Source organism: Vidua chalybeata, chromosome 6, assembly GCF_026979565.1.
Source record: "Vidua chalybeata isolate OUT-0048 chromosome 6, bVidCha1 merged haplotype, whole genome shotgun sequence".
Taxonomy (NCBI): Eukaryota; Metazoa; Chordata; class Aves; order Passeriformes; family Viduidae; genus Vidua; species Vidua chalybeata.
The window spans coordinates 57,235,437-57,254,117 of NC_071535.1; the positions used below are offsets into that span (position 1 = coordinate 57,235,437).

General features: G+C 53.6%; 2 protein-coding genes and 1 long non-coding RNA gene across 4 annotated transcripts; 1 reads left to right on the forward strand and 2 right to left on the reverse strand.

Moving 5' to 3' along the window:
• Window positions 1-198: 198 nt before the first annotated feature.
• Window positions 199-7,858, reverse strand: TALDO1 (transaldolase 1). Of its 2 annotated transcripts, none has more exons than XM_053945148.1 (8): window positions 6,537-7,858; window positions 4,361-4,484; window positions 3,848-3,955; window positions 3,154-3,285; window positions 2,552-2,727; window positions 2,214-2,411; window positions 973-1,118; window positions 199-465 (listed from the first exon to the last, which is right to left on the reverse strand). In XM_053945148.1, the coding sequence occupies exons 1-8, from the start codon at window positions 6,895-6,897 to the stop codon at window positions 433-435; spliced, it is 1,278 nt and encodes a 425-aa protein (XP_053801123.1). In that variant the 5' UTR covers window positions 6,898-7,858; the 3' UTR covers window positions 199-432. The 2 variants fall into 2 exon arrangements, with proteins under 2 accessions (XP_053801123.1, XP_053801124.1); XM_053945149.1 differs by lacking the exon at window positions 6,537-7,858 and adding an exon at window positions 6,239-6,394.
• A 1,842-nt stretch (window positions 7,859-9,700) lies between these two features.
• LOC128789325 (epidermal growth factor receptor kinase substrate 8-like protein 2) lies at window positions 9,701-11,341 on the reverse strand. Its single transcript, XM_053945152.1, has 3 exons — window positions 11,130-11,341; window positions 10,594-10,726; window positions 9,701-10,258 (listed from the first exon to the last, which is right to left on the reverse strand). Exons 1-3 carry the CDS (start codon window positions 11,297-11,299, stop codon window positions 10,187-10,189), a joined length of 375 nt encoding a protein of 124 aa, XP_053801127.1. The 5' UTR covers window positions 11,300-11,341; the 3' UTR covers window positions 9,701-10,186.
• LOC128789326 (uncharacterized) lies at window positions 10,944-13,625 on the forward strand. The gene is made up of 3 exons (XR_008431380.1): window positions 10,944-11,189; window positions 11,276-11,325; window positions 12,304-13,625. It is a non-coding gene; the product is annotated as an uncharacterized LOC128789326 (long non-coding RNA).
• Window positions 13,626-18,681: the final 5,056 nt, after the last annotated feature.

An 18,681-nucleotide genomic window follows, 5' to 3' on the forward strand; every position in this document is an offset into this window, starting at 1 on the left:
TATATATTTTGACATATATGTATCTCACAGGAGTATTTGTGGGGTTTGTACCAAGAGGGGCTTGTGAAATCTGTGCTTGCTCTTTAAAACAACCTGAAATGAAAAACTTTTCTTCTATATGTCAGGACTAGAGACTTAATTAGGAATTTGAAAATTAAAATCCTATCGGGTGTCTCCTGCAGCAATAAATTGACCATGTTACAAGGCAAGTCGGTTTTAATTTGCATGTATTGACAAAAGTGCCACCAAAATTTGAAATTCCATTTGTCCCTTTGCAAATTGATAAAAAAAAAAAAAAAGCATGATACAGAAACCTATCCATACACAGCATGATACTTGTACAGGTAAGACATTTGTACATCCACTGAACCTCAGGTGATCCACCTCAGCTTGGAGCACTCAGGGAAATGCTGATTATTATTTTTTCTTTTTTTATTTTCCATTTTCAGTGCTGAACATTCGCTCCTAGAAAAAGAATAAACAAAGCACAGCTAAGTAAGAGCTTGGGAACGCTGCAAGGAGCTGCCAGGCACCAAGTGCCTAGATCAGGTATACTCAGTATTTCTTCCCCAAAAAACACAGTTTGATAAATCCCTATGAAAGCCTCTCCACAATCTAACATAAGACTTTGACAGCAGATCTGTTCTTTCTTAGTGCCTGCAAGTACAAACATGATTTATTTCCAGCTCACTACCTGCAGATTATTTGTGTCCTGTACTGCTGCTGACAGCTCAGAATCAGATTTAAGGGGCTTCTCACTTTGACAGTTATCCTGATGAGCTGCCAGCCCTGCGGCCTCAAGCTGCAGGTGTGCCCCACACCTGGCACCAACTTCTTGGCGTGCAGTAAGGCTTACCAAGTTCACTGAATTTAGCTGGCCTGTCCTACATAACCTGTCCAAAGACCTGACCAGACTTGTTTAATCCTCAGCCACACCAGGCTGGCTGCAGTACACAGGAGTGTGATACCCACCTTTAACATCCTCTCCAGCTTAACTGCATCTGCAGCAAATCTCCTGATCCCATCAGAGAGCTTTTCCACAGCCATTTGGTCTTCATTGTGCTGCCAGCGGAATGCCTTCTCGTCCAGGTGGATCTTCTCAAGATCGCACGCCTGAGCTGCGCAGGAGAAGTAGAAAAAGAAACAGACCACAGGTGATCAGATTCTTATCAAATTCAGACTTGTGTTGGAAGAATGTTAAATACTTTCAGTATGACTTGCTGCAGGAGCACAGTCTGGGATGTGAGATTGAAAGTGCTCCTGATATGGCTGGAGGAGAACAAAGAGGAAAAAGGTAGCCTAATAAATCAGTTTATCTTAAAGCCGTGTTTGTGTGTGTCATTATCTTGTACCTGCTGCAGAATGGCACAGCAATTCCAGGCCTATTCTAAGGAATTGTGCAACTTCCCCACAGCAGCGAGACATTCTAAGCAAATGTTGTGAACAATCAGGGCTTTGATTATTTGGCAAGAACTAACAAAAGCTCACTTGATAGCAGGCTCCCAGGCCAACAGCAGCCTGTGGGCAGCAACCCATGGCTACAGCTGTGCACAGAGCTGCTTTCTGAGATGTAAACCAGCATTTTAATGAGGCTGCAGAACAGGGAGAGTGTCAGAGATTCCTTTAATGATTTGGGTGGAAAGGAACCTTGAAGCCCATTCAGTTCTGCTCCCTGGCCACAAGCAGGGACACTGTCTACCATCCCAGATTGCTCCAAGCCCTGTCCAACCTGGCCTTGAAGTAGTGTAATGGGAACAAGGATTCCAAGCCAGTGGCATAGTGTCACCAGATCAAATCACTCAGTCTTGTATGTGATTAGTTTCTAATTTCTGGAGGGAAAACACCTCTTGGCATGTCTAGAGATTAAGATGAAACCAAGTTTGGCATCTTTACTACTGTTCAGTAAAATTTCATCCTGAGCATGTGCCAATTAACTTTCCTCTTCTCTGCCTGTCCCATGGGGAGAGGTGCAGAGTATGGAAGCACACTCCAAACCCACTGCAATCCAATTAGTGCTCAGAGTCAGCAGTTCTAGCAGTGATATTGTACTGAGGCTACAGTATTTCCCTTCTGAGGCTACAATATTTCCTCTAGGAAATTGGATTTATCCCTAAAGCAGGATGGCAGCAAGTACCACAGCACTGACCAGAACCCCAGACTCTCAACACTGCAGAAGAAAGGAAGTTGGAACAAGCCCCCAGGAGTAGACTCACCCTCTTTGACACTGAGTGTGGGAGTTAACTTGACATGCTCTTTGCTGAGCTCTGCCAGGAGCTTGGGTGAAATGGTGAGATAGTCACAGCCCGTGAGCGCTTTGATCTGGCCCGTGTTGCGAAACGAGGCGCCCATCACGATGGTTTTGTACCCAAACTTTTTGTAGTAGTTATAGATCTTGGTGACACTCTTCACTCCTACAAGTAGAAACCAGCAACTTTATTGTGATTATTTAGAACATGCTTAAACCCAGCATTTTGCCATAAGAGGATTTTTATGAGTAAACTGTTTGAATGAGCAGCTGTTGTTTTCTCAGCAGAGTTAAATCTGTGCTCACCTGGATCCTCCGAAGGCTCATAGGTTTTCTTGTCTCCATTTGCAACATACCAGTCCAGGATCCGTCCCACGAATGGGGAAATCAGAGTAACTCCAGCTTCAGCACAGGCAACAGCCTGAGCAAAGGAGAACAGCAAGGTCATGTTGCAGTGAATCCCATACTCGGCCTCCAGAACCCTGCAGACACAGGCTGGCTTAGAACAGCACTTTGCTCACCTATGGAATTCGTATTCAGGAACGAGCTGCTAAGTTCAAACTACTGAATTCCTTGAGTTAATTTAGGAATGGGGTGCACTTAGCAAGCTTTAAAGTCGTCAGCTAACAGCAAATGTTTCGTACTGCCAAACTCTGCTTTATTAATGCTGTTCCTCTAGCCAAATGCAGCAGCTTAGCAGGGTATTTCAGGAAACTGCAGCCCTTGTATGAAGAAACTTTGCCTATTTCAACAGCAAGCTGTGGCAGAGCACTTTCCGTGCTCATGACAGACTTCCTCATGCCGTGCTTTCAGCACTGCTGTTTATTCAAGTGCAGAATGTGATGTCAGTGCCTGTGGACAGGCAGGAGCATGCCATGAATCAGCACACCAGGCACACACAGCCTTACCTGCCAGCCTGGATTCCTTCCCACGTTGAAGAGAGCTTGATGAGAATCCGATCTTTACCAACTCCTACTTCCTTGTAGAGGTCGATGAGGCGTCTCGCCCTTTGAATCATTCCTTCCTTATCAAAGGACAACCTTTAAGGCAAGAGCAGCACTGTTTAAAACTGATTTTTTTTTTTTTAAATTCTCTCCCCCAGGGCCCCATGGAAAAACATTGTCCTATTTTATCAGCATTTATATGCCAACAGCAGATTTGTGTTCTCAGATCCCTCCTGGATTGTCAGCCCTTCAAAGGAAGTTTCTCATAATGAATTCAGAAGCTGAGCATTAACAAAAATTGGCACTGAGCAAGTTAACAGCCAAGTCCTGTGCAAGTCTTGAAAAAGACTGTTGAAACAGATCTCTTGCTAAATTGAGCAGCTATTATCACATAGAAGAGAATTAGCAAAACTACAACTGGAAGTGTGAGGTTTCCCTTGCTTAAGCAGCAAGAGGAAGATTATGAAAATCCAAGGTCAGTGCTACTTGTTTTTGTTACAAAGTTCTAGTCGAACTTAGGGAAATCCACACTCTATTATTAATAATGTAAGTCCCGCTGGTCTTCTAGGCAAAAAAAAAAAAAAAATTTTTTTCTCCAACTCAGGTCACATTTTGTATTTACAAATATCCAGGATGATCCAGAGTGAAAAGAGCCAACCTTGCATCTACTTCTGTGGACACACGGCCAGGTATCCTCTTCAGGATTTCAGCTCCAAATAATACAAAAAGTTTGTCAGAAGCATTTTTGATCTGCTCCTCTTCTGACCTGAAAACCACAAAGAGCAAAAGCATTTATGGGAGTAAAAAAAAGGGTGAGTTTACACTTTGCTGTGGATTTGAAGATCAAATTTCACAGCCCGTTTAACATTAAACTCCAGAGTTCAAATGAGCCGCTTCTGTCCTGCCAGCAGGATTAGCCTTTGGACGCTCTTTCCTGTAGTGCTGTTGCTTTCCTGAGCAAGGAGGGCCAGGTGTGAGCTGGGAAATGAGGATGCACTTCTGAAAAAACACATCTGGAATGGGCATAAGGAATTTTGCTCAAAGTGTTGAGGCCTTCTGGGGCAGGAGACAAACCCTCAAGTACATGAGGGGTAAACCCCAGTAGGTTGCTTGTATATAAATAAGGCATTTTAAATACAGGTCTGCTGAGATGAAACCCCTCTTTACTTACCCACCAAGCTTCTTCCCGTAGGCAACAGCATCATCCACAAGCTTCTGGTATGCCGGCATCTGAGCCGCAGCAAGGATCAGGGAGGGGTTTGTGGTGGCATCCAGGGGCTTGTACTCATCTATGGCTAAGGAAAGAAAACCAGCCTGTTTGAAACCGCCAGCCAGCCTGAGAAATCAGAAGGGTTTTGCTCAACCAGGTGAGAATGTAAACACTTGTTAATGACAGAGCACATCAGCACTGAGTGGTGTTTAAACAATGCCTGAAGGTTGGTTTGTGCCAGAGTTCAGAACAACTGGGCTGCGGTCACAAGATACAGCAAACTTTAAAGTTTATAAACTACAGACATTGCCCTAAAGTATAAACCTGTAGAAATGATGGATAGAGAGAAGTAGTACTAATTTCCAAACTTCATCCCAACCAGCATAGCGGAGCTCCAGGAATCACAGAGGGGAGTAAAGAACAGGGAACCTTCCCTTCAAGAAGTCAGAAATTCAGGCTTCTGTTTGTGTCCAACTGGGGGGCCAGGGCAGGTGAATTCACCTGTGAGACTCCAGCACCTTTTCTTACTGCTTTTTAAACATTTTCCAAACAGATGCAGTTTTTCAGTATCTGCTCTTCTCATTTCCTTGTCCTACCAGGAAATCACTTGACCCTTCGTCTTACCCTAAGCCCTGGACTATGCCTGTTCCAGGTGATGCCAGGTTTTGCTCCAGCAGGCTGTGGCACACATTGTCTGGCTGTAATCACAGCCTGGCACCAGAGCAAATGGGCCAGAGCCTCTGCAGGCTGCTCAGCAGTTTCAATAATACAATTAAAATGTCAAAAAAATAACAAAATCTGTACTACCAGCCCCTTCTCAGCATTTCTGCACAGGGATGAAACTCCAAGTGAGAGAGTGCATACTAAAAATAAGCCTTGTTTTTCCATAGATCCCTCCCAGGCAATGATCAGGATCCTGGAGAGAGGTCCACTCCATACAAACAGCTCCTTCAGGACTTCAATTCACGTGGGTACTACTTAAAGCAGAGCAGAAACTGTTCTGTACTGACACCTTCTACAAACACCACTGGGAACCAGCAGCAGCAACAGCCACCTTCACCTCCACCAGTGTTTAACCTGCCAGGAGTGAGCCAGGTAAGGCTCTTGCCTTGTTAGGACTCTGAGAATAACCCCCAGCTGATAAGAGCAGCCCAGAGAACAACTTGGGGGTGTCCTGAGCAGGGCCAGGAGCTGGACTCGATGATCCCAGTGGGATATTCTACAATCCCTACTGTGCCTGCACACAAACACCCCCTTGGCCATCCTGGGAGTTTGTTTTTTTTCCTGTGTCTGAGCTGTTGCCACCCCTGTGCTCTCTCCACCTTAAGTTTAGTGCTCTTAAGACATTTGACAGTGGCCGTTTAGGATTGTTCACTGTTACACCAACAGGATTAGGCAAGCAGTGGAGGGATTACTGCACGCCTGGGTGAGGACAGGACAGGATTCAAGGGCTGCTCTACACAACCCAGAGACACCCAGGGAGGGAGTTCTTGGCTCTGATGGACCGAGCAGGCTCCGTGTCCGCGCCGGGCCAGGCAGTGACAGCTTGGGAACAAGTGGCTTTTGAATCGAAGGCCACCTCCCTTTCTCACAAATGAATGTGCTGGCTCATTCTCAGGAGATAAGGGAAACAAAAGCACTTTGGCATTATTTTTACATAATCCTGTAATGACTGGGTTGGAAGCGACCTTAAAGATTGTCCAGTTCCACCCCCTGCCACGGGCAGCGACACCCTCCACTGGACCGGGTTGCCTTGAGTTTGGAAAAACCCCAAACAAGTCCCAGATCTGGACAGGTCACTGGAAGAAAACCCGAATTCAATAGCACAGCGGAGCCTGCCTTGAGTCCGACAGCACGCAGAGCTGAACGTGGTGGTCAGGGCACACTCGAGGGCGCGCTGGGAGAAGATCCCGGGAGGGTCTGGAGAATGTCCCGCCTGGGCGGGATCTGCGCTGGGACGGGGACCAAGGCGCCGCCACCGAGCGCCTTCCCCCCGCCCCCCTCCGGCCGCAGGGTGGTTCGGTCCCCCCGGCGCGCGCCCCTTCGGCCGGGCGCGCCCACTCTCCGTGAGGGGGGGGGGCGAGAGAGGGGCTAAGGAGAAGATGCGGTGACGGGATCCCCTCGCGCCGCCTCTCACCGTTGAAATCCCCGGTGTCGGCCACCACCGTGGTGTGGTGCTTGAGCTGGTCCAGCGCCGACTCCATCTTCTGCCGCTTCACGGGGGACACCGACATGTCCGCGGCTCTGGGGGCTCGCGCGCCTATAAGGGACGGTGCGTGCCCGGAGGGGACCGGCCTGCGCGCGCACCCGCGGCCCGCGCGCTCCCGCGCCAATCCCAGCCCGGCCGGGCGGCAGCGCCAATCGGGAGCGCGGACACGAGACGGACGCGGCCGGGAGGAGCCGGGGCGGGGCAGCGGGAGGGAGAGCGATTCTGATTGGCTGGCTCGTGGTCCTGGGGTCGGGACGGGCGGTCGCCTTGGCGACCCTGACGCCGCCATTGTCCCCAGCAGAGCGTGTCCGGGGCTCTGCCGGCCCCGGGACCTCCCGGCCCCGGGATCTCCGGTCCTCAGAACCACCGGGGGTCTTCCCCACGGCCGGCACGGCGCCCGGCCCGCCCCCAAGCCACCCGTCCCTCATGGCCGCGCGGGGCCCGGGCGCCGCCGGTGCCGCAAGATGGCGGCGGGCAGGCCCTGAGGGGAGGCGGCCGTGAGGGAAGGCTCGGAGCCGCGGCGGCGCTGCCCCGCTGCAGGAGCTCAGCGCTCTGTGCTCCCTCCCCTGCCGTCGTGACAAGGCTCGAAATGGCTTGTCGGGCACAGCTCCAGCCGCTGAGAGAGCCCCCGACCCAGCAGGGCAGCTGTTTTGGGCTCTTGGTTTGCATAAACTCTATTTAGACTGTAGAGGATGTGATCTTGTTAGTGTTGTTGTTCACCTGAGACAGAGGATGGCCGGCCCTTGGCTGGAAATGTCGGAGAATCTGTCGCTTGGCTGTGTCACGGGGTTATGCTATTCCCTCTTTCTGTATTGTTCCACTTGGGACAGCTGCCACAGAAGTTCCCCTTCCTGACAGGCAAGAATGTGCTTTTGTACAACCTTTTCATGTTTTGCCCAGCCCAAGAAAGAATAATGCAAAGAAGCTTTAGGTTTAAGTGCTGTTTGAATTGAAACAGGTTCGTACTGTCTCTGGTTTCTTTGCCAAGGAATAGGAGAGCTTCCCTTGTGAGTCATGGAATCACAGATTCCCAGACTGGTTTGAGCTGGAAGGGACTTTAAAGACCATCCAGTTCCACCCCCTGCCATGGGTTGAACATCTTCCACTAGACCAGACAAGAAAAGGAGTTCAGCTTGCAGCTCTTCTGGTACCTAATTCTTATGATGTGTGAGATTTTCACCTCTGTTTTTAAAACACATCTATCCAGGCCATAACACCCTTCCTGTTGAATGTCAGTCCCCAAACCCAAAAGGAAATGTGTGGTTTCAGACATTTTGCTGAGTTTCTGAGACTGTCAGTGACAAACCATTATGAAAACCCAGTGAAAGAGACGGAGATGGATTTATAAGTATAACTTAACTATTTTAATAACTCTTGTACAGTGCATGGTTATATCATTGTCTCCTTCGCTCAGTTACATCAATGTACAGTACTTTATAGCAGTGTCTGCAGGCAGTACAAACAGATCAGGTGCACAGCTCAGTCGCATGGAAATTTGTAAAAGTGACCTCTGCAATAAGGTCTGCTGAGAGATCTGTTTTAGGAAGTGCTCCTGTGGCTCCCAGCTTTACGGAGCTGTCGTGTACACTCCTGTTAAAATCCCAGGTAACTGTAATTCCCTGTGATTTGCTTTCCTCTACACCCCAGGACTAGAAGGTGGGGTGTTTCCTAGCTCAACATCTGTTTTTATTTTCATTTTAGAAACTTTTTCGCCTCCTGTGCTTGCCATCCTGCTTCCCTTCTCCACCCTAATCCAGAGCCAGGGCTTCTCAGGAGGATTGTCCTCTTCATCCTTCCCTGACAAGGTGAGTGCCCTTCTCAGATCCCAGCAGGGCTGTGATTAAACCCAGGATCCCCCTCCTGCCTGCACCCTAATTCTGCTGGTGCCAGCAGTGTCCTCTTTCAAATGAAGAAAACAGATTATCCATCGGAGACACTTAAGAATAAAGCCAAAACTGAGGTGCACTGGTGCTCTCAGATTTAGACACGAGTTCCCCAGACGCTGTGTTAAAGCTTTTTCCATTAAATGTGCAAGGACAGACACAAATTTGGGCAAAGACTCAGCACGTGCTGAGAGAGAAAACCCAACTGTCCCTGGGCTGTGGCAGCTCTGGAGCTGTGTTTGCTTCACTGCTTTGCAATCAGGTTGGTCTGTCAGTTAAATAGAGATAGAAATGCAATGTGCCAAACTTGCTGTGGACAGGAACTACGCTGCTTGCTTGAGTTTTGAAATTGTGAGTAAATTTTGGAAGCATAGTCACTAATTCTGCCTCTAGGGAGAGAGATTTTCCTCACCCCCCTATTTACAGATTGTTATATACAAATGCACATAACTTTATGAAGGAAAACAGGAAGTCAAGAGCAACACCCTGTGCTAAATTAGATTTTTTTTTTTCTTGGAGTTAAACCTGCCTTTATTTGGAGTTAAACCTGCCTTTCCCAGTGTGCTTTGGGTTTCAGCTATTTGGGAATCATTTCAGCTGACATTTTACAGTGAAAACCTGAAGGTGGGGACAAGTGCCCAACACTCTGGGAAGGGCTGTGGGTGTGCCTGGGATGGGAGCAAATGGTCAGGGTTTATCTTCTCCTGGATTGAGGCCGGCTTTGGCAGCACCACAACATTCCAGTGCAGGATCAGTGGCCCAGGGAAGGGCTGCACAGCTGCCCTGAGCCCAGGCCTGTGCATCAGCAGCAGTGGGCAGGTGGAACTCGCCTATGTCCACATTCAGATCCCTTTGTTTGTCACTCCTGCTCATTTCTAGGCACTGAGAGCTCATTTCAGCTGTTCAGAGACAGCACTAACTGGTCTGTGGATTTAAGGAAGCAGCCAGACTTTGGGAATGTGTGTTGCCATTCCAGCCTTGTCCAATGAGGGGACACAGGGGGACAGGAGGGGGACAGGGAGTTGTCACCGGGCCTGTGCTCTTGGGCTCAGGGGACACCTGCACTGAGGAGGAGATGGAAATGGGGCTGCCTTAGGTTGCCCAGAGGGGTCGTTACTCCCCATCCCTGGAAGTGTCCAAGGCCAGGCTGGACAGGATTTGAACAACTTGGCCTTGTGAAAGGCGTCCCTGCCCATGATGAGGGATGGAACAGGATGAGCTTTAATGTCCTTTCCTTACACCCAAACCACTGCAGGGCTCCAAAGCCTTATTGCCGTGGTGCAGGCTCCAGGCCTTGAGGCTGGCCTCTCCTGAGCTGTGTGCCACGCCTGCCCTGCCAGCGAGGGGGTGGGAGCAGGGACAGCCCTCGGAGAAAAGCTTTGGGGGTCTTTGAATGCAGCCCTTGTCGTACATCCAGCCCCGTGTGAATCCTGCTCTGATCGCATGCACGGAAAATTTCAGTATAAAATATATAGTTATAAAAAAAATACTTCATGCAAAATTAAAACACCTTTCCCAGTGGGATATGGTCTTATTGTCAACCCTTCCCAACAGTGTTCGAGGAATTGTCACTCTGATGGCAGCTGGACCCCAAGGGGAGCTCTGCTGCCTCCGGCCTGGGCCGGGAATCATTGCTTTCATTCCCTTTTTTTCTGCACTACTTAGGGCTAAGAGCTGAAATAAAGCAGAGAGACTTTAATTAGCAGAATCAATCCTTTCCTGGCGGCGCTTCATGATTTCTTGGAGCTCTGACTCCCCTCTGCTTTTCTGGAATGGAAACAAAACAGGAAGTTTGGATTTGAATTTCAAGCTGTAGTATTTAATGAATGCTGTAGGAGTAGAGCTACTTTCAAAGGGATAGGTGATATCAGTTAAAAGCAGATTAATTAGTGGAAACAGGGATCTTATGGATTTGGGGCCTTTTAGCTTAAAAGACACTTCAGAATTCTTACATGTGTTTTATTGCTGGTGTAGATTTTAGTTGTGTTGGGTTTTGTTCATTTTTTTTCAATTGTATTTCTTAAAATGCCTGTTTAATGAGCTATCTGGCACTGCTGGTACAGCCCCCCATTCCATCAGGAATTATCCAGAAAAACACTTACCTCCAGCTGGTTTTTCTCCACCGTGATCTTGCTGTACACTCTGTTTCCCTCATCACCACACACCTTCTTCAGCTCCTCTCTATTGAGGGAGAAGAGCTGAGCTCCAGTGAGGATGCCCAGGTGTTCCACGGTCCTGGGGAGACACAAAGTGGGGAGATGATGGTTGTGCTGCACGTGGCCCCATGCCAGAGGTGAGGAGTGGGAGATGGGAGGCTGGGAGCTGCACTGGGATCGTATCACAGGGCCCTGGGGCTGTGCCAGGGTGGCAGCTGTGATTCCAGTGGCGTTTCAGGCTGTGGGTTTAGTTCATTGATTATTTTTCTCCAAGAAAATGTTTATAGGAAAAAGTGGGAGAGTCTGGGCTCTGAATATCCTGGTTATAGAGCCTGGATTTAACAGGATTGAAATCTAATTTACAACACAGGCTCTGTAAGTAAATCCCAGTGACTTGTCCCAGGTGAGATGGTGCCAGCCTCCTCCCAGCTCCTCCTCCAGGGAAGGACGAGCATTTCATGTGGCAGTAGAGCAAATCTTACTCTTTGCTGAATGACTTGGCCTCCAGCCAGGCTTTGATTTCTTCAGTGCTGGATTCAAAGGTGAGGGGCACAAAAACTTGCCGAGGCTTTTCCACTTTGAAATTCCTGTGGGGAGGCTGAATTTTCTTGTTTGTGATCTTCTTTAGCAGCTCGTCGTTCAGCTCATCCATTTGGTGAATAAGTTCTGTAGAAACAGGTAGGGAACGAAATCAAATCTTCAGTCAAAAATCCCATTAAATGTGTTTGTGGGGAAATTGGATGGAAAATGGGGGTGTGGCTCAGCATTTTTATTAACTCTGTAAATACAGCCCTGGAGAGTGCTTACTTTTGTATTTTAGCTCTAAAGAACGAGATTAAGTGCTCTGTTGGAGTAATAGGGTGAGTGATGACATTTGGACCTTCAGAGTGCCATCAGGAACAAATGTCTACCGGGAGATCACTGTGGTTTTGGAGTCTGGAGGGCCCTAGAGGGGAGTGGGGGATCTCCCATTTCCCCCTGAGCCAAGAGTCTTCCTTCAGCTTTTGAAACCTCACTTTCTCTTTGGGAAAAACTGATTTCTGCAGTTCTTCTACGGGATGGAGGAGAGGAGGGATCACACAATCCCAGCCAAGGGATCTAAAACGCTGCTTTATGGTTTCTTGCAGTGTGACTGGGGAGAGAACCTCCCTTTCAACTGTTTTGTGAACAAATTTACAGTGGGACCAGTTGTTTCTCATGTGTCTAACTCACCCTGTTCCTCCTGCCCCATTCCAAGGACATAAAACCCCTCAACACTCACCACCTTCTGCTCCAGGTGTGCAGAGGTGTGAAGTGATGGGGTTTTATAGGGGTGTGAACTGATCTGGCAGAGTCTTTGCTCCCCAGCGGTGCTCTCAAGTGGTGACAAGGGACAGGCTCCCGTTCCCTGAGGGCTGGTGTTGGTGTTGGGGTTTTGCTTCAGTTTGTCATCTTCCTGGGTTTGAGTTATTTAGTTCCCTTTGGGCTGGTGAAATAAGGGAACTGCCCTGCAAACTTCACAGCAAGAGGGGAAAATCCCAGCCCCTGTGAGGCAGCAGATATTGGGGGGATGGACTTTGTGTTTCTGAGAACCATGTTCCCATTCTCCTGTGACCCTCTTTTCCCATTTATTTTCCTCCCATCACCTCTTGGCTGTTGCCTGATGTGGAAGGGCAGATCTGTGAGAATCTACAATTGGAGAGTTGGGATTGAGACCTTTTCAGTCCTCTCTGCTACTTTTAGTCAGTGATTTGCAGATCCCAGAGCTGCAGATTTTGCTCCACAGCGGAAGAGAAGCGTCAGGAATCACAAACTGGGAGTGAGGAACACGCTCATGATGAGATGAGCTTGAAGGTCCCTTCCAGCCCAGGCCATCCTGTGATTCTGGGAAAACTCCAGTGACACTTCATCCAGTGTCACTTTCCCTCTGAAACTCCTGAGGACTGTGGAGAATAACTCGGTGTTAGGAACAGGTTCGTGCCCAGCAGGGGATGAGCAGGGCATGACAGGGAGTTGCTGTCCTCCCTCCTCACTGTGGTTAAGATGGGACTGATGTGGTTGAGCTGAGGAAGTGACACAGCCCAGCACTGGCAGCCTGTTCCAGCTTTGGATTTGAGCAAAGCTCCATGTCACTGCTAGACACCACCAGGGAAAATGGAGTTGGTGCTTGCTGGTATCCTGAGCTCTCTCCTGCAAATCTCCTGGGCACAGCCACTCCCTGGGCCTCAAAATTCCTGCAGGAGAGAAAAACTGAGTTTTAGTGGAGGCCTATCTTAAAATGGAACCAAATGTGGGTTCACTGGTGGAACAGGAATGGTGGTGGCCGGGAGTTTGCGTTTGGAGGGGCAGAGTCCCTCTGCTTCTCTTTTCAGGAAGATTTTCAGCCCTTGTTTCAGTGAAATCCTCTGGGGCTGGGAATAAGCAAACAAACCAAAGCTGTTGGGGTTTGATATGGGGCCTTCCTGGGGGGCTGTGAGGCAGCTCCTGGAAGGGTGGAAGGAAATGCTGCTTTAGGGCCTGGGGGGCTGACACAGCAGGACCCAAAGGCTCTGATTGCAGTTTCCAGGAAAGATGAGGTCTAAAACCCTCCCTGTCCTGCCCAGTGGAAACAACTGCTACAGATGCCACAGCAGGGAGCAACTGGGGAAGGTGGAATTGAAAATCTAAGCAGGCAAAACACACTGGAAATCTGTGGGGGTTTTATCAGGCAATGCTGAGCTGCTGGCACAGAATTCTGCAGGTTCCCAGAAAAAGTGGGTTTGGATGTTTCTATGCTAAGATGTATTTGGGCACAGGGGAAGAGAAATGCATCAATGTGTTAGCTTGGGACACCAGAATATATGGTTCTCAAAGTTGAATTGGCTTTTTGTTTGAAGAGAGACAAAATGAATATGGTAGATTGTTGAAAATGGTGAAAAAGTGGAATGAAAGGTTCTTTTTGACCCAAACTGAAAAGTTTTGCTTTGGTTTTTTTTTTGGTTTTTTTTTTTTTGTTTTGTTTTGTTTTGTTTTGTTTTTGTTTTGTTTTTGTTTTGTTTTGTGTTGCCTGGCTTAGGGAAATTGAGCAGATCTCATCTTTCTCTTCTCCAGCTGAGTGAAGTGTTATCTTTTAAATTCAAAAAACATTTGCTGTAGGGAAAAATAGCCTTGCTTTGTGAAAGGACAGATAGGAACAATTTTAATGCACTTCCCATGGATTCTTTTGCTTATGAAATGTAACCTGCACAGATACCTGATGCTTGAGCACCCCTTGGCTGGAGCTGGCAGTTCTTCTTCATTGTCTCTACATTCTTTGAATTTATTTTAATTATTTCTTAAGCAATGGCTGCAATTAAGATACACGGTGAGGAGAACAGCATTGCTGCCCTGCTGGATTGGGAAATCCAAGTGCAATTCCTTGGAGAGACTGAGGGGATGGGGAGCTGAGCCTCAGGCTGGGTTTTGGCAGCAGGAATTGGGTGAGGAGGGGAGAGGGGAGATCCCCCAAAACTGGTTAAAGCCAATTCTGCTGGGTTTGGGTGCCCTCACCCCAGAAAGGATCCTGGTTAAAGGGGACTTGAGGAAGCAGCAGGATGTGCTGGGGGGGCTGTGCTGGAACCCCCAGCCCCTGGCCAGGGATGGTGGGCAGTGCCAGGTTCACAGGGACACTACGGAGGGGCTGTGCTGGGATCCCCAAATTCCAGCCAGGAGTGCTGGGAAGTGTCAGCTCCATGGGGACACAGTAGAAGGGGTGTGCTGGGATCCCCCAGATTCCAGCCAGGAGTGCTGGGCGCTGCCAGACCTTCAGGACACTGCCTGATCCAGAGAGATTTCCCATTATGTTCTCTCGTGCTCAGCACCTGGCATTTCACTGGAGTCCCACAGGCTGAAAATCCCACACAAACAGCTGGAATCGAGGCCGATCGATCACACAGAAGCCAGTCCGGGAGAGGAAATGAGCTGTTCCACAGGTGTATTTTTCCCAATGTGTTTTTATTTAAAGCAGAACATTGCCCGCCCCTCCCACCTACCTCAATCCCATATCCTTTATTTTTGGGGTTTCGCTATGAGAATTATCTGCCTACGCTGGATAAAAAAATTCCAAAAAAATTCCGAAAATATTCCTCCGGTGCTGCGGGGACCAGCGGGCTTTGCGGGGGTTCCGGGGCCGTGGCGGGACCGCGCCCGGAGCCCCGGCGGAACGGGGGCGGAGCGGGAGCGGCCGCGCCGGGCTCCGCCCCAGCGCCCGTCCCGGAGCGGCTCCTCCCGCCCGCGGCGAGCCCGGTCCCCATCCCAGCCCCAGTCCCGCCCGGTCCTCCAGCGGACACGGGCGGGACCCGGCCCCGGAGCCCCGGTGCCAGCGCCGGGAGCAGCCCCGGCTCGGCCCAGCTGTGAGGGGCGGGGCCGCGAGCGATGGCCCCGCCCCCATCGCGAGCAGGGCGGGGCTCGGTGGGGCGGGGCCGGTTCCAGGGGCGGGGCCGGCCCGGCTCAGGTGCGCGGGGCCCCAGCGCGGCTGCGCGGGGCGGGGCCGAGGTCATTTAATGCCCGGAAATCGCCTCCGGCGCCATTTGCTCACTCAGAGCACGGTGAGGGCGGCTGCTCCCTGTCCGCGCTCCCCAGGAGGGGCGCGGGCCTTCGGTCTCCCCTCCTGTCCCATCCTCTACCCCTCCTTCCTTCTCCCCGTGCTGCCCTGCTTTCTTCTCCTTTCCCTCTCTTCTCTCTCTCCCCCAAACCCTCACCGCCTTTCTCCCCAACCCCCCCACACTCCTTCCTCTCCTGTCCCAACCCCGTTAATTCCTTTATTCCCCTTCTCTCCCTCCTCTGTCCGCGTTCCTTCTCCTCCCTTCCAGGCCTTTCCCTTCTCCTCCCGCTTTCCTCCGCACCCCGATCCCCCTTCTCTGCCCCTCCTCATCTCCTCCATATCTCTTCTCTCCCCGTCCTCCCCTCTCCCCTCCCCGCAGCCGCGGGGCTCGGGGCGCCGGAGAATAAAGCCCAGAGGGCCGGAGCCCGGCGCCCCCCGCCCCCGCTGGGAGCCCCCACACCGGGCGGTTCTCAAGGACCGCCCGACACCGCCGGGGGTCCGGCTTTGCCCACGTCACAGTGGGGGCTCCCCGGCGGGGTCGGGGCTGGGGGTGAGGGAGGGACCCCTCCTCCGGAGGGGGTCCTGGGAGGGGGGTGGTGGGGCTGGGGTGGGTCAGGGAGGGCCCCCTCCTCAGGAGGGGGTCCGAGGGGGTTGGGGTGGGTTAGGGAGGGAGGGGGGGTCGGGCCCCCTCCGGAGGAGGGGGTCCTGGGGGGGGTCGGGGTGGGCCCCCTCCGGAGGAGGGGGTCCGGGGGAGGGGGGCGGGGCGGAGGGGGGACTCCCCCCTCCAGTCCCGCCCCCTCCCCCGGATCCCCTCCTCCGGACGGGGCTCATCCCGGCCCCCTCCCCGGGACCCCCTCCTCCGGACCGGGGCCCGGGGGAGGGAGGGGGGGGGGGCGGGTGGGTGGGGGGGGGGGAAGCGGGGGGGGAAGCAGAGGGGGTCACGTCACTCTGCAGTGTGAGCACACACAGAGATCACCCGACAAACAAACGGCCCCTCCCCTTCTGCCCCCCTCCCACCCCACCCGCCCCCTCCTCCGGGCCCCGGTCCGGAGGAGGGGTCCCGGGGAGGGGGCCGGGCTGAGCCCCGTCCGGAGGAGGGGACCCGGGGGAGGGGGCGGGGACTGGAGGGAGGAGTCCCCCCTCCGCCCCGCCCCCCTCCCCCGGACCCCCTCCTCCGGAGAGGGCCCACCCCGACCCCCCCCCCGGGACCCCTCCTCCGGAGGGGGCCCTCCCCCCGAACCCCCCGCCCCCCGGGCCCCCTCCTCCGGAGGGGCCCTCCCTGACCCACCCAACCCCTGCCCCCCAAACCCTCTCCCGCCCCGGGAACCCCCAGTGTGATGTAGGGAAAGCCGGAGCCCCGGCGGTGTCGGGCGGTGTGTTTGACCGGTGTGGGGGGACCCGCCGAGCGGGCCCGGCCCCGTGTGGGGCTCCAGGGACAGCGAGGGGCGCCGGGCTCCGGCCCTCTGGGCTTTATTCTCCGGCGCCCCGAGCCCCGCGGCTGCGGGGGAAAGACGGAGAGGATGGAGGACGGGAATAGGGGGGCAGAGGGGGTGGTCAGCGGGGAGTCAAGGACGGAGGGCAGGTGGGGGGGCTCGGGGTGTACCGGGCCGTAGGGAGAGGGGACAGGGGAGGTGGGCTGGGAAGGAAGGAAGGGTAGAGAACGGGGTGAGAGGAATGAAGGCAGACTGGGGGGAAGTTGGGGGGAGAAGGTAGCACGGAAAGGGGGCAGGGGGAGCCGAGGTGGAGGAAAAGCCTGGAAGGAGGAGGGGTAGAGTGGAGGCCCGGTTGGGTTTGGGGTGTGCAGGGCGAGGGGAAAGGGGAGTAGGAGGGGACCGGGCTGGGCCGGGGGGAGAGGGAGGGGAGGGGGGGAGGGTGTAGGGGGTGGGGGAGGGGAGGAAGGGCGGGGGTAAAGGAGAGTTATAGAGAAAGCAAAGCATAGAAGAAAATAAGTAAATAGGAAGAGAAATAAAGAGCCCAACCCAATCGCAACCCTCCTCACCGAGCACCGAGGGGGCAAATGGCTCCTGGGCCGACTCCCGGGGCTTAAATCCCCTCGGCCCCGCCCCGCGCAGCCGCTCTGGGGCCCGCGCACCTGAGCCGGGCCCGCCCCTCACACCTGAGCCGGCCCCGCCCCTCACACCTGAGCCGGCCCCGCCCCTCACACCTGAGCCGGCCCCGCCCCGCCCCGCCCGCGCCCGTAAATCCCGGCGGATCCGCGCCCGCTCCGCTTTGTGCGGTGGATGCTCATTCTAGGACGCGGCGGGACCGTCGCTGTGCGGAGCTGAGCGCTGTGCAGAGCCCCGGACCGAGGGCTGCTCCCGGCGCTACATGGAGTTCGAGGCGCTGAGGTGGGAACGGGACCCGGGTTTGGGGATTGGGGTCCGGGTCCTGCCGGTGTCTTCTGGGTGTCCCGGGGCGAGTGGGCTGCGGGTCCTGGAGCCGCAAGACCGGGGCGAGACTGGGGCAGGGATCGGGACAGGCATCGCCGCGGGAAGGAGGAGCCGCTCCGGGACGGTCGCTGCGGCCGAGCTCGGCGCTGCCGCTCCTGCTTCGACTGCGGTTGCAGCCGGCACGGGGCTGGGGCCCCGCCGGTGCTTCGGACAGGTCCCGCTGCGGCCGCGGGGAGCCGCGGCTGTGCCGGTGCCGGGCCCGGCAGGAGGGCGGCGCTTTCCCGGAGCAGGCGCTGGATCGCGGCTGGAAGCGGGCGGGGCGCGGGGACCGCCCGTGCCGGCCCCGGGACCCCTCAGAGGCCGCCGCTCCCTCAGCGCCGCCCCCTGGCGGACACGGAGCGGGGCTGCGAGTGCGGCGGCCCCCGGTGCGCGCTCCCGGAGCCCCCGGTGCGCGCTCCCGGAGCCCCCGGTGCGCGCTCCCAGAGCCCCCGGTGCGCGCTCCCGGAGCCCCGGTTCGCCCCTGCCCGCGGCCCCGCGGAACGAGCGGGGCTGCATCGCCGCGGGCCGGAGGAGCCGCTCCGGGCCGGGCGCTGGGGCCGAGCCCGGCGCTGCCGCTCCTGCTCCGGCTGTGCCCGGTGTGGGTCGGGGCCCCGCCGGGGCTCGGTTCTGCTCGGGCCGCTCACTTTCCCTATGGCTCGCAGTCTCCAATGCAAAACAATTTTGCGTTTAAAAAACCAGTGAAAACTGTTTATTTCTAGAGCACAGGATCTTCTGAGTTAGAAAGAGCCACGAGGATCATCGGGTCTCACGATGATAAGTGACTGGCCCGTGTGGGCATTAAACTCGGAATCCTGCCCTTCTCAGCACCCTGCTCCAAGCACCTGAGCCAGTCTCAGGGTCAGGAGGAAGGTCCTGCCTGGGATGGGAATTCCTATGCAAATCAGCAAATTTTCTGTTAATGCTGCTTTACACACCAGCCTCTGGAATAGCTCTAGGGCAGAACTGGCTGGCAGCTGACATGACAGCACAAAACTCTTCCCATAATCCTGATTTTCTGTCTTTTCCAGCATTTTCCTGATGGCTTGTAAAGGTGCTTGTGCCATG

Excerpts from the sequence above, each read along its gene's own strand:
- TALDO1 (XM_053945148.1), bottom strand. The coding sequence starts at position 6,897 with ATGGCGGCGTCAGGGTCGCCAAGGCGACCGCCCGTCCCGACCCCAGGA. Across the intron at positions 3,286-3,847 it reads TCCACAGAAGTAGATGCAAG|GTTGTCCTTTGATAAGGAAG; the intron begins GTTGGCTCTTTT and ends CTTGCCTTAAAG. Across the intron at positions 466-972 it reads AGCTGGAGAGGATGTTAAAG|GAGCGAATGTTCAGCACTGA; the intron begins GTGGGTATCACA and ends TTCTTTTTCTAG.
- LOC128789325 (XM_053945152.1), bottom strand. The coding sequence starts at position 11,299 with ATGGATGAGCTGAACGACGAGCTGCTAAAGAAGATCACAAACAAGAAA. Across the intron at positions 10,727-11,129 it reads GCCAAGTCATTCAGCAAAGA|GACCGTGGAACACCTGGGCA; the intron begins GTAAGATTTGCT and ends GTGTCTCCCCAG. Across the intron at positions 10,259-10,593 it reads TGGAGAAAAACCAGCTGGAG|AAAAGCAGAGGGGAGTCAGA; the intron begins GTAAGTGTTTTT and ends TTTCCATTCCAG.